At 42.1% G+C, this 14,083-nt stretch overlaps 1 protein-coding gene across 3 annotated transcripts in view; it reads left to right on the top strand.

Annotated features, from left to right (window-relative positions):
* PRKCQ (protein kinase C theta) overlaps window positions 1-14,083 on the top strand; it is a 90,604-nt gene that overhangs the window by 3,692 nt on the left and 72,829 nt on the right. For 2 of the 3 annotated variants that reach the window (XM_008063611.2, XM_008063612.2), the window contains exons 2-4: window positions 886-1,085; window positions 4,946-5,006; window positions 13,328-13,490. In XM_008063611.2, coding sequence (XP_008061802.2) covers window positions 886-1,085; window positions 4,946-5,006; window positions 13,328-13,490 — 424 coding nt within the window. The remainder of the gene's footprint in view (window positions 1-885; window positions 1,086-4,945; window positions 5,007-13,327; window positions 13,491-14,083) is intronic. The other variant, XM_008063613.2, reaches the window with a different exon arrangement.

Raw genomic sequence — 14,083 nt, 5'->3', positions numbered from 1 at the left:
TTTCTCACTCACAGGGTTGTGGTCTCCTTCATGGCTCCATGGATAAGACACCCCACTTCTCTGAGTTACTTGTCAGCTTTTGCTTAGGATGCATGGTGTATGTAAAACGTATCCCTCTTTATTCAAGAATTAGAGGAGGAAGAAAGGGCTCTTGTTTTAAAGGTTATTTCTTCTTAGTGCATTTATGTCAAATGGAAGTTTTAAAATACTTTTTAAAGGGGCACTCATCATAAGCTTATGACATTGTGTCTTTCAGATAAACACATAGTCGTTTGTATTGACTATTTTTCACCTGATGCCAGTGAAATTAATCAGTCATATGATCGATCCTTTGTAGATTAACAAAGGAAAAATCTCAAAAGGCATAAACTTTTTTTTTTTTTTAAATCTCCAGCCTGTGCAATATAGCAAGATCTCGTCTCTACAAAAAATAAAATAAAATAAAAAAATTAGCCAGGCATGGTGGTGTGTACTTGTAGTTCCAGCTATTCAGGAGGTGGGGGCAGAAAGATCGGCGGAGGGGTGGTTATGCCACTGCACTCCAGCCTGGGCGACAGCGTGAGATCCTGACTCAAAAAAAAAAAGTTTATTTGCTCAGCTGTTCACACCCAAAGTAAAGCAACCAACTTCTGAAGAGGAAGAGAACATTTCTAGTCCAAGACGTTATGAGATTGTTGTTGTCCAGATTGTCTACATTGAACTTGCTCTAGGCCTTGGCGCCATCTCAGTCTGTCCTAAATTGTCTCTGATTGTTTATGGGTTACTTCTGTCTTTCCAGCAGAATCCTGTATCCCAGAGAGCAGAGGGAACAGGTGCTGCCGTTGAGTTGAATTATTTTCCAGAGCTGGTGCAGGAAGTTACGAGAACCTCTCTTTCTATTCCTAGAGAATGGGCAGATGTACATCCAGAAAAAGCCCACCATGTACCCACCCTGGGACAGCACTTTTGACGCCCACATCAACAAGGGAAGAGTGATGCAGATCATTGTGAAGGGCAAAAATGTGGACCTAATATCGGAAACTACCGTGGAGCTCTACTCGCTGGCCGAGAGATGCAGAAAGAACAATGGGAGGACAGAAATATGGGTAGGTATCTGAAGCATGAGCTTTGTGTAAAGTGCACGCACTTTGCAGTCCACAGGCTGGGCTCAGTGGCTCAGCCTGTCATCCCAGCACTTTGGGAGGCCCAGGTGAGTGGATTGCCTGAGTCCGCGGATTCGAGACCAGCCCAGGCAACTTGGCAAGACCTCATCTCTACAATAAAACGAAAAATTAGCCAAGCATGGTAGCATGCGTCTGCAGTGCTGGCTGCTTGGAAGGCTGAGGTGGAAGGATCACTGGAGCCCAGCAGGTCGATGCTGGGGTGGCCATGAGCGTGTCACTGCACTCCAGCCTGGGCAACGGAGTAAGACTCCGACTCAAAGGAAAAAAAAAAAAGATGTGATCACACTGGCCTTGGGTCTACAGACTCCCCACCGCCTCCTCGCTGGTGGTTGATAATGGCAATGATTATTCATTATGGACTACAGAACATATTGACATATTCAAATCTTTTACTTCCCGCAGAAGGTGGAAAAGATCTCTTAGACTGAAAAACTGTTATTGATTCATAATTGTCAAAGTAAGCTCAGAAATATCACAAATTCCTCTTCATTTGGGAGGAATTATCTATTCATCAACCCAATTGTTAATTTCATTGACTTTCTCAAGTTTGGGGAGCAATATTTGTATGTAAAACAATTAACATTATGAAATGACAACTCTGATACTTGTTAACTTAGAGACCACTTGTTTAAGCTAATAGGAACATATTGAGATATCAGAACTGTATTAATTTCATTAAGCTTTATCAATATATTTTTAAAATACAAAAGGAAATATTAAATTGTGAGAGGGTAGAACAAAAAACCATTTAATGTTTGAACTTCTCTCTCCATATTTTGCCAATTCCTGTAAGTTCATTTGTTTTGTTTTTTTAGCCATAAGGAATTCATTGAGCTTACTTTGTGCTAAGAAAGCTCATACACAACTCATGTCAGCACACTACGTTTTTGAAGCCCTTGGTTATACCTGTTTGAGTGGCAAATGTTCAGAAATATTAAAGAGAAAAGTATAATATGAAATCACAAAAATATCTAATGAAAATAAAAGAAAATATATCAGTAGAAACTGCTTTTTCATGATCTGAAACCCAGAAAATATTTTCAAACGTGTATATCATTTATGCCAAAGGAGAGAATGCTGCCTTTCCGCTTCTTACTTTTGATAACTCAAGTGTTAAGAAATTCACCCCCGAAATTTTCAGCTCACAAATGGGAATGATATAAGCCTAAAGACGAAGCATTTTGCATCAGTTTTGTATTTTGCTCTTATCACTGAAGTAATCTTTAAAGGCAATTATAGGCCAGGATGTTTAAGGTCTCCAGATTTAGCTTTGTCTAGGTAATGTACCAGCTGTTATCTATTGAGCACTTGTGTATTCAGCATGGAGATAGATCCTGGCAACACCTCCTCTGGGGTAGCTTCTTAGGCAAGCGGGAAAGGGTTGAATAACTGGAGACTGTCACGGATGTTTAACTTAGGGTTGACGAGTTTACACAAGCCAGGTGAGAGGGCAAGGCTCTGGCAGGCCTGAGGTGTGGAAGGGGAGGAGAAAGAAGAGACACATCACAGAGTCTCCCCAGTTTTCCCCATTCCCGCTTATTTTCTGCTTCTGCTTAGTTTTTAAAAAAGAGTCATCAGCACCCTAATTTTTAAAATACCATTCCATTCCTGTTTTCTTCTCAAGTAATGAAAGGTTGACTAGTTATTTGGGTTTTTTTTTCTTTAAGCATTTCTGTAATTAGGCTTCCCTGATATACAAGTTGCTTTTTGCAGCTCAAGTTGCATTTGATTTCTGGCCTAGGATTTTGCGGATTTTATTCTTACCAGACTTTCACTTTCATTGCATTCTAGAATTATTTAGACATCAGCCTACGGTGGCATTCAGATCCTCTTTTAACCAACTAACAAATTTTACATTTTTTTTAATATGCTAGATTTTAAGCTTTTTGGTTTTTTAAGGGCACTTCTTAATTTACTTTTATTTTATTTTAAGAGCCAATAGGTTGTTTTGCATGTATATTTTCTTTTGATTTTCCTTAAAATCTGCTTCCTTAAAATTAATTTTCTCTATTTTAAAAAGATGATTTTGGCCGGGCACGCTGGCTCAAGCCTGGAATCCCAGCACTTTGGGAGTCCGAGGCGAGAGGATTGCCTGAGTCCAGGGTTTCGAGACAAGCCCGGGCAACTTAGTGAGACCTTGTCTCTACAATATATCAAAAAATTAGCCAGGTGTAGTAGCACACACCTGCAGTTCTAGCTACTTGGAAGGCTGAGGCGGAAGGATCGCCTGAACCCAGCAGGTCGAGGCTAGGGTTGCTGTGAGCGATCCACTGCTCTCCAGCCTAGGTGAAAGAGTGAGACTCCGACTCAAACAATAAATAAATTAATTAATTAAATAAAGAGTTGATTTTCTCCAATTTGCCTTTCACCCCATAGACACGGTCCTGTTTCTAAATGCCATATTGAGACTTGCCTTCTGCCTTCCTGAGGCTGGGGACTGTCTCCCATCACTGTCCAAAGCATGCTAGAACATCACTTTCTGTGGGTATTGGCTTTCCAGCAGCTGACTGATTTAAATTCTTCCATGACCACTCGTTCCTGAATGTTGACAACTCTGTGGACGCTGGCTGCCCAGTTTCACCCATCATTTGGAAATGGGCCCTCAGCCCTTGCTTTTCCATTTCCACATTTGCCTCTACCTTACTGCTTACCCCATAAACAGTGGTGTATACACTTGGTGTCAAAGCACTTCTCTTTTCGCTAATCTGTTGAAGCTTGTATGAGAATGTATAGTTGGCCCAGCAGGACAAGCTTATGTCATCGCAAGATTCTCATGGCTGTGATTCTATGGCATGCACAGTGCTAGTCTGTGAGTGTTTCAGAGATTTCCCAAAGCTTAGTGACTTACACAAGGTCACATAGCCAGAAAGTTATTAAGCCAAGACTCACCCTCGATCCTGGGCTCCACAGGGCATTGCTTCCTCTTTCTCAGTTATTCTGGCTAGCCCATGGACGTGATGACTCGTAATGACCTTCGATGCGTCCTCTTTCTTCCTCTTTTTTAGTCTATCAGTGGGAGAGTGGAGTGGTTTAACGCATTAGTGACAGTGCTCAGGTTGTCTTTGATTTTGAGTTTGTCCTTTTTTCTCCTTACATCATTTTATAGGAGAACTTGCATCATCGCTTAAAGTGGCACTTGGTTCTGGTGCCTTCTATACAACAATACGGTTCTGAAATATATATTTATTTTTGTATTTCTTAATCCCTTCCCAGACCAATCTCATGCAAATGTTATTTCATGGACCATCCAGCTTTTTCCCCAAAGTAATCTATCCTTGGGAAAGATAAAGGCCACTCCTACAGAATGCCCTGATTAACCTAGACATGCATTTCACATGGAAGGGGCGAAAGGGGTCCCGAGGCACCCTCAAAGCAGGAAGGGTCCTTCCCTTCAGAAGACCTACTTTTTCCCCAAAGAAATTAGGCTCAGTGCCCATGATTCTTGTTATAATTCAGATCTGGGTCTGCCCTATGACGAGATTTCAGATAAGCAACGTCATGGGACAAGAAACCCCAATAGAATCTGTTTTAGAATTTTGCTTCTCCCTCATGTAAGTTTCAATTTCCAAGTAAAATTAATGGCTTGCTGGGCTGTTTTAATAAAAGGAAGGCTATCATCGCAAGGGCTGTTGAAGGCTCCATTCTGATGATAATGAGAAAGAGTACAGTGGAAAATAACAATGATCGTATTCTATATTGGAAACCTACCGTCTCCAGTTATGTCATTGAACCCGGGGCTTGTTTCACATTCTGACTGACGTTTCTCTCCTTCTCCCAACCAGTTAGAGCTGAAACCTCAAGGCCGAATGCTAATGAATGCAAGATACTTTCTGGAAATGAGTGGCAAGTGATATTTCTTCTTCTTGTTTGGGGGTGAGGAGGGCCTGGCCTTCGCCTCAAATGCAACTTATTTTACTTTTGCAATGGTCACAGAAAAGACTTAGGAAAGGAAGGAATTTTCTTAAAATTCCCAGTGGTACTCAGGCATGAATTGAAAACGCACAGTATCTGGGCCAGATAAACATAGAAATGTAAAACATTTACAGCCTTGCTTTTTAAGTGGTGTGAACTCAAATGCCCAGTGCTTTTATTGTCCGTCTTTATTTTGGTTTGGGAGTTTAATGTATGAAAGACTTACTGTTTCACTATGTATGTAGACATTGTCTATGTATACGCTTGGTATGCTGTATCAAGCTATCCCACTATCAGTAGAATACAAAATAAGCAAGAAATGATCAGTGCTTTCCGTAAAATTAGTGGCAAAATGCTAATGCTTAAAGTTAGTCACCTCAAATCCTGTTAGGAACAAGGGAGGGTGGAAAAAAATGCATTGCTAAAGAGTTGGGTTCCTCGTCACGTGTGGGTTTGGGCCACAGAAGTTAAATCTCCCAGCAGTGTATTTGGTGTCCACCATAGCCTGTCAATGCTGTGTCCTAAACCTCAGAATGGGCGTGTCAACTTACTGATGGTAAACTGATCTCAGTTTTTTTTCCTAAGTTAGTTTTACTACCAAGAAGAAGTAAGTTTTAGTCCAGAGATTTATGATGCCTTCTAAGTTTTTGCTTAACACATACAACTCTTCTGGGTCTAGATTCAAACACATGCATTGGAGAAATCAACATTATAAGATAATCAGGAAAAACTTGAATGCTCACCAGGTATTTGATGATATTGAGGCATGGTTATTTGTTTTTTTAGGTATGATAATATTATCGTGGTTATGTTTTTTTGAGGAGCCCTACTCTTTGACAGATGTATGCTGAAGTATTTATAGATGAAATAATGTGATATCACGGATTTGCTTCAAAGTAATTCATTGGCATGGAGTGGGGAGAGGGGATGGGGTATATTGGAAGAGAGGAGCCATGAGTTGATCATTGTTGAAGCTAGGTGATTGGTACTTGGAAACTAATCACAGTATTTGCTCAACTTTGTGTATATTTGAAATTTTCCATAATAAAGTTTTTTAAAGAAAGAAAAAATTCCTGAAAAGGGAAAAATGTGCTCTGAACTTTTCTGGTTTTTTTCTATTGTCGGTTATAGATGCATAGTACATGTAATCATATAATTTTTTTTTTTTTTTGAGTTGGAGTCTCACTCGGTTGCCCAGACTGGAGTGCAGTGGCCGCTTTCAGGCTCGCCTGCTGGGCTTCGGTGACCCTTCCGCCTCAGCCTTCCGAGTAGCCGGAATTACAGGCATGCGCTACCATGCCCAGCTGATTTTTTGATTTATTGTAGAGATGAGCTCTCACTGCCCAGGCGAGTCTCGAACCCGCGGGCTCAGGCAATCCACTCACCTCAGCCTCCCAAAGGCGCGGGATTATAGGCTGAGCCACCGCGCCCGACTAATCATATAATTTCTAAGTTGACTAAATGAGATAGAGTGATTGCCGGGCATCTGAATAACTAGATTTGCATAAAAAGTAAAAGCATTGGCCCAAATAATAATACCAACAATGTTTTAATTCCTTGACCAAGAGAAAGCATACTCTTCCCATTAGTGTAAAGCATGGCCCAGTGTAAATTGAAGAGCCCTCCATCAGAATAAAAGTCTTTTGGGAAAATGAATTTTAAGATCCCTGCTTTGAAAAACAATTCCATGGGTATCACTCCTATTACTATGAAACCTAAATTTTCTATTAGAATGCGAGAGCAAATTCAAATGGAGCAAAAACAGTGATATTTCACAAATAATTAATTACACAAACCTAGGACATTTTTTAAGGCTAAAACTTTGTAATATTAAAAATCTTTTATATCTAGACCCAGAATGAGAGCCCATCTCTACATTTTCATGTATCCAAAAAAATCTCATTTTTAACATCCAATATTATGGAATAATCTTACTAGAATTCCTTGCTGACATTGCCATCAGAAGATGGAAGAAAGGTACAGGATGCCATTCAGTTTTAAGAGTGTTTATTATTCTTCATAAGCCAGAAGACTAAGAAATAGTCTTCTGAAGAATTCAGAAAAGCAAAACATGAGTTCTTCTCCTCAGGGAATGTAAACCCAGATTGGAGAGGTGATACAGCTTAAACAATTAGAGAAAAATTATATCCTAAAACACGTCCTGATTAGCCAAGAGATCAGTATGGGTTGCCTTCATTCCAGAGAACTCCACAATGGAAGTAGGAAGGATAGGCAGAGTTGAGATCTGCAAAGAAGAGAGATAGCCTACTAAGAGGAAAAATGCAGGCAGAGCAAGAACATGGCATGGGTAGGGGTTGCAGGAAGAAGAGCCTAGGCAGACTGGCAGACCCCTGCTGAAACCAGAAGGAAGAACCAGAGATGGATGTCGATGGGCTTAGAAGCCAGGCAAGAGAAGTGTGTAGACCTGGGTCATGCTTTACACCAATGGAAAGAGTATACTTTCTCTGATTCAAGGAATTACACATTATTGGCCTATAACATTTCACTTATGTGATGGAAAGATGAAGAGAATCTGGCTTAGGGGTATAAAATGAAATGAAATAAAATAGGGTAGCAGCTAGATTTCACTGCAGTCTAAATGGAAGGGAATACCTATTATATGTACATAGTCGAGGTGCTTTACACGTCTTTAAAAATGAAAGTCAAATGAAGAGGGAAACTGTTGAGGCGCTCTCTCAAAATAGCTAGATTGGGGAAGTGATAGAAGTGGCAGGAATGGGGGGTGTGGGAAGAAAAGACAAATGCATGGGGGAAAAGGAATTCAAACCTGGATAGCATTCAAGATCATAGTAAGGTTCCTGCATCACTTTTCCATGAAAGCCTCAGCTCTTCTCTACTACACATGGGAGCAAATGGCTCAGCTCTTTGAAAACCTTCATTTGTTGATTTCTGGGCTAGAATCACTTTTTCTGTTTTTCCTCTGTTTTCCTACCACCACTCTTGCGGTCTAGGAATTCACCATGGCCATCAGATTACCCCTCTTCTATTTTACACCCTCTACGCATTATCTCTCTCTGTCCGGTAGCCAACCTTCTTCACCTACCTGCAGGGACTCAGAACTTCCCCTCTCAGAGGTCATCCTCCTCTCCTGCCAATTCTGCCCCACCTCCCAGCTAGTGAGTACTGGACCTTCATCTATGAGGTCCGACAGTTTGGTTCACAAACTCATCCTAGAAAAAGTGCTATACATCTCATTGCTGAATATCACCTTTGTCACCTTCGAAGTACTCCCCTTGGGAAGCTATACACTGACATCAGCACCTAGTCCACCCCTCAAAGCAGTTTTGAAACTCTCTTTCTGGAATGGCCATCAGAGCTGTTGTCATATTACCCTTGATGCCCTGAATGCCATCAAAATGTCTTCCTTTCAGTATTTCCTTTCTCTTTGGGTTAAGAAAAGCAGTCACTGGGGACCAGATCGGGTGAGTAGAGCAGGTGCTCCAAAACAATTATTTGTCCAGTGCTGCCAATGTAAGCACACATGACAAGTTCATGAACTTAATTGTCATACACCAGCAAATAACAATGACGGCTCTGATGGCCATTCCAGAAAAAGAACCAAAATTGCTTTGACAGGTGTAGTCGGCACTGGCATCCACGCACACCTTCCCAAGGGGAGTCCTCTGAAAGTGACCATAGTGATATTCAGCAATGAGGTATGTAGTACTTTTCCTAGGATGGTTCACGAACCTCATGTCGGACCTCCCCGTTTCTCTTTTACCCTACTTTTATTAGCCCCCTTCTGATATCACCTCCCTCCTGAGACCTTGCCATCGCCCTGCTCTCATTAGTTCCCTCTTCACCATAGATACTCTGATTTTAAAACTTTGCATTCCCCCCTCTCATTCTCCATAACTTTGCTAGAAAAAGTCACCCAGCTGAGTTCCTCCATTACAAACAGATGTCACATAGGAACCACGTTCGTATGGTTCAGACTCATATGTCCAACTTCATATGTAAGCCCCTCCACCTCTATTTCCTGTAAGTACTTTAGATTATTTTGAATTATAAAATTTGAAGTGTCAGTACTAAATTAAGTGTTCAAAATTATGCTTCCCATATTCACCAATAACCTCTTTCTTTTGTACTCACTATCTTAATTATAAGCCACGCCACAAAACCTGAAGTAACATTTTTTTTTTTGGAGTCAGAGTCTCACTCTGACACCCAGGCTGGAGTGCCGTGGCACACTGCTCATGGCCACCACAGCCTCGACCTGCTGGGCTCAGGCCATCCTTCCACCTCAGCCTTCCAGGCAGCTAGAACCACAGGCATGCGCCACCACACCCGGCCAATTTTTTGATTTACTGTAGAGACAAGGTCTCGCTACGTCGCTCAGGCTGGTCTCGAGCCTCACGGGCTCAGCCATCCTCTCGTCTCGGCCTCCCAAAGTGCTGGGACTACAGGCTTGAGCCACCACGCCCAGCCTGGAAGTAACTTTTATAACCTCCTTTGCCTTAACCTCCCATATCAATCAATCAATAATTTCTGTCCATGTTGTTTAATTAGTATTTCCTGATTTTACCACTTGCTTCCATTATCACTTCTTGCCACACGCCAGCCATTCTCCACCAACTGCTGCTGGAAGGAACTTTGTTGAGCATCAGTCTCACCTTGCCAAGCTTCTATCCCTGCTGCAGCCTTGCAGTGCTTGCAAATTATCTCCAGAAAAAATGTTCAAACAGGTCTGATACCTACATATCTTCTGGATGCGGCCACCAATCTCTTCTGTATCACATTCTCCTCTCTGGCAACACCCCATGACTTCAGGACCCTGACACACGTACTCTGCAGTTCTGCCCATTCTCTTCCACGTGGAGAAAACACCTCTTGTTTTTCTCCTGCCATACCTTCCCTCCACATTCGTAGGAGTTATTTAGCCTCCCAAAACCATCTCTTCCAGGCTCTTCCTTGTTCAGCTTTCCTTTCTTTCTCCTCCACCTACCTCCACCTGTCTTAGCTGGTGCAGCCTCCTCTGGTCCATGATCCCACAGCACCCTGCGAATACTTCTCTTCTGACCCTTGCCACATCAAGCATCTTTCCTTCTAGACTCTCCACTCCTTGCAGGGCAGGAATGGGGAAGCCGCACCTTCCATATCTCTGTAACTCCAGCACCAGCTTGCGGGTTAGACCTATAAGGAGTGCTCTATAAATGCTTGTTGAACGGTTCAGTTGTACCCACCTTGACATTTGGAAATTTCTTTCCTTTTCTCTCTATCCCTACACAATAGCTATGCCTAACATTCCCATCCTCCTTGGTTTCTCAGGGTGTCTTATTCTTCTCTCACTCTTGGAGGTTGGCCTGGTCCCCGGTATAACTGGTGGAGGTATCGCCCTCTGTCTGTCTCTGTCCTTGAGAATGCAGTTGCTTTCTCCCGAATCCTCTTCCTGCTTCTCTGCCTCTGAGCAAGTCCCTCATGCCTCTTGTCCCAGCAGTTCTGCGCCATCGTACGTTCCGTCCCCAACGTCTTCAGCTTTTCTTCTCTCTGTGGTTTGCTCCTCTTCGCCAAGACATCATCTCTGAAGCCATCCTTCCCAATCTTGAAAAAGACCTCTCCCTCTTTCTCTTTTTAAAATCTTTTTAGTCCTATGAGTTTTTCCTTTCTTTCTTTCCTGGACACGTTTCTTGAAAAAGTAGTTTATACTCACCAGTTTCTGTTTTTTCGCCACTTTTTTCATTCTTAAGCCCTAAGAGCCTGGCTTATCTTTCAACCAATCTGTTGAAATAACTGTCTCCAAGGTGAAGAATCCTCAAAGCATTCTCATTTCTTAGCTTTCATTCCCTTGACGTCTCTGTGTCAGTCAGTGCTGAAACCCCATTCTTTTTTGGCTTGCTTGATGTGATACTATCCAAGCTTTCCTCTTAATGTTTTAGCTGCCTCTTCTTGGTCTCTTTGGCAATTTCTTTCGCTACCTCCTAAAAAAGTATGGGTATATATCTCTGAGTCTGTCTCGCCGCACCGTATGCTGCCTGTAATAGTGAGCTGCTCTTTGCAGTGTGCTGTGTCTCCCTGACTTGCCGTTAGCCACTCAAGGGTGAGGAATGACAACTCATATTTTTTTAGTGCACCGAGCTTAGCAATTAACTCAGAGCTGCTCAGGAAACATTTGTGACTTGATTGACTACAAGCGAGTGATAAATTACACTAAATAAATAGATTAGGAAACATTACCATACAAGAGAAAAAACAAACATGTGGAAACCAATGAGCCTATTCAAGCCCATAAGTAAAGAGAAGCAAATTGTTTCAGAAATATAGTCAATACCAAAAGAATTAAAGAAATTCTATGTTCTTGCACTTACTTTTTTATGATGATTGAAATGTTCCAAGGATAAAGGAAATCACAGAAAAGGACGAGGCATAAATTTTCTAGCAATTTTCAACATTTGCAATATTATATTCTAATATACAAACTACATATATGTGTGTGTATATATGCATATTTTTTTTTTTATAATACAGTTAGGATTCCAAGAATAGTTCACTTCCATTACCTAAATTTGAAAGTATTTTTAGACTTTATTTTATTGCATCTGAACCAAAATAAAAATGAGTCACATTATAAACAAATGTTCTACTATACCAGTCATAAGTTGTAAACAAAATTCCATACTTATACCAGAGCTTGTGGAAGAAGATGATTAACTCAGTGACCCTAAATGTAACCCCTCATTCACAAAGCCAAATTTATTCCCAGTGTGGTTCCGAGTGAAAAGACCTAAATTATCTAGCCTCAACATATCAGGCAAAGTACTATGCACCATCTGTGTAACTCTTTAGAGGATGTGGGGAATGCTCTTTATCTGGGAGTTGGGGGTTGCCACAAAACAGACCTGTGGACCACTGTAGAACAGACCTGAAACCTGAGATGTATCCTGGGACATGTGTGGCCAGATGCCTGAGGGACAGGTATCTAGCTGCACAACTCTTCCTTTGTCTGCTATTGAGAATTGAAAAATAAGGGACCTTGGAAGAAACATTTGTCTCAAATGCATTGTCAGAGTATGCCGCTGCTTAACCAAAACAGAAGTAATTTAGTTTAAATATTGTTCATTCTTTATATTGTGAAATGTGACAAGCCCCTTGTTCACACTAAACCTCATTTTTTTGTATTTGTAAAAATAAACAGTAGAATTAGTAACAAAGAATCTTTAAGCTATTATGACATTATAATTTTAGGAGTTAGATTTATTATCCCTCTTTTATTTTTATTTATTTACATATTGTTATACTTGTTTCAGTGATGATTTTTGTTGTTGTTGTTGTTATTTCTCTACTTACCTTTTATCCTCTCTTTCTTGCTGGAATGCTCATCATGCTGTTTACATGACTGCCTGACCATTTTGTGTTTTGGGGGAACCTGGGTTTCAACCAGGGCATCATGGGTATTCTAATAATTTGAGCATCTTAGAGTCCTTCAGTCTTGTGGGAAGATGTCTCCTGTGTATAGGACACTTTGGACAGGGGCTACCTTCTCCAATATTCATGAGCCCAGAGTGAACCAAATGCATGTGAATTTGATGGTTTGACGTAGATGACTAGGTAATGCACATGATTACCTAGACACTAAAAAAAGTGCAGCAATCCTATTAATTTTCTGGCCCTTTCCACATTGGCGAGTATAGTTGGTAGCTGGTGTGTCTAATCGCTGTGGACGTCAAGACCCAAGACACGAACAACTTTCTAAAGTTCTTCTCCCATCACACAAAAGTCTGGCCAGCTCCCTTTCAGTCTACCATAGCCTGTCTACAATCAGCTGCAGAGCCCGCTGTCACCTCAGAAATGCCGTTCCCAAGTTGCTGCCTGTGACCACATAATTCTCTAGAATTGTTGCCAAAAAAGCATGTACTACTTCCTGCCTTTTCTGTCTGACTCATCATTGACAGTGATGGGGAGAGGTTGATAAATACCTTGAAAGTTCTTGTCTCTGGTTTTAAAAACCTGAAAAAAAGAGAGCTCAGCTAAGTGAGAGAGGAGTGAAGGACTGAGCCAGCAGTCCAACGTAATGACTTTCATCTTCTACTAAAATACCCTATGACAATTCCATTATCGTGGAATTAAGGAAAGAAGCTTGGTATGGTGCCCACCTTAATAAGCACCTGAAATGTTATTGGCATGGGCTTTCAATGCTTATCTCCTCTGCCCCATTCCCACCTGCCCCCCCTCCCACCCCAGGCGGAATAGTCATATGACAGAACCTCACTTTGTCTCTCGTTCTCCTCCTGTAGACACAAAGGACATGAGTGAATTTGAGGCTGATGGCTTCTTCGCTCTGCACCACCGCCGGGGGGCCATCAAGCAGGCCAAAGTCCACCACGTCAAGTGCCACGAGTTCACCGCCACCTTCTTCCCACAGCCCACGTTTTGCTCTGTCTGCCACGAGTTTGTCTGGTACAGTAACTTGGCATTTCCCTCCAAGCTTCTGGTTCTGCGCTGTGTTGCCCCTTCTTGATGCGCTTCCACGTGGGGGAGTGTGCCGGAGTGAACACTGCCTGCGCGTTGCCAGTGACCTCGGCTGAACCGAGAAGGTTTAAAGGGTGTGAGTCCATAAAGATGTTCATAATGTGGCTTCCATAGGCAAGAAAACCAGGTCCACCAGGAAGAAGGCCCAGAGGACTTATAGCTTCTGCCCAAATGGATGGTTGCTGGGGGAAGCCGGGAGGAATAGAAGAGGAAGCCATCTTTATCATAAGCAGGCTTTCCAGTTTTTCTGTTTGTTTGTTTTTTGTTTTTTTTGAGTTGGCGTCTCACTCTGTCACCCAGACTGGAGTGCAGTGGCACACTTCCTGCCACCACAGCCTCGATCTGCTGGGCTCCGGCAATCCTTCCGCCTCAGCCTTCCGAGTAGTCGGAGTTACAGGCACGCGCTACCACGCCCGGCTAATTTTTGATATATATTGTAGAGACGAGGTCTCGCCAAGTTGCACCGGTGGGTCTCGAACCCGCGGGCTTAGGCAGTCCACTCACCTCGGCCTCCCAAAGTG

This window comes from Carlito syrichta, unplaced genomic scaffold, assembly GCF_000164805.1.
Source record: "Carlito syrichta isolate Samal-C Ts95f unplaced genomic scaffold, Tarsius_syrichta-2.0.1 Scaffold306951, whole genome shotgun sequence".
In the NCBI taxonomy this organism is placed as follows: Eukaryota; Metazoa; Chordata; class Mammalia; order Primates; family Tarsiidae; genus Carlito; species Carlito syrichta.
The sequence above is the reverse complement of the archived record's forward strand: the minus strand, read 5'-3'. Positions and strand labels throughout refer to the sequence as shown.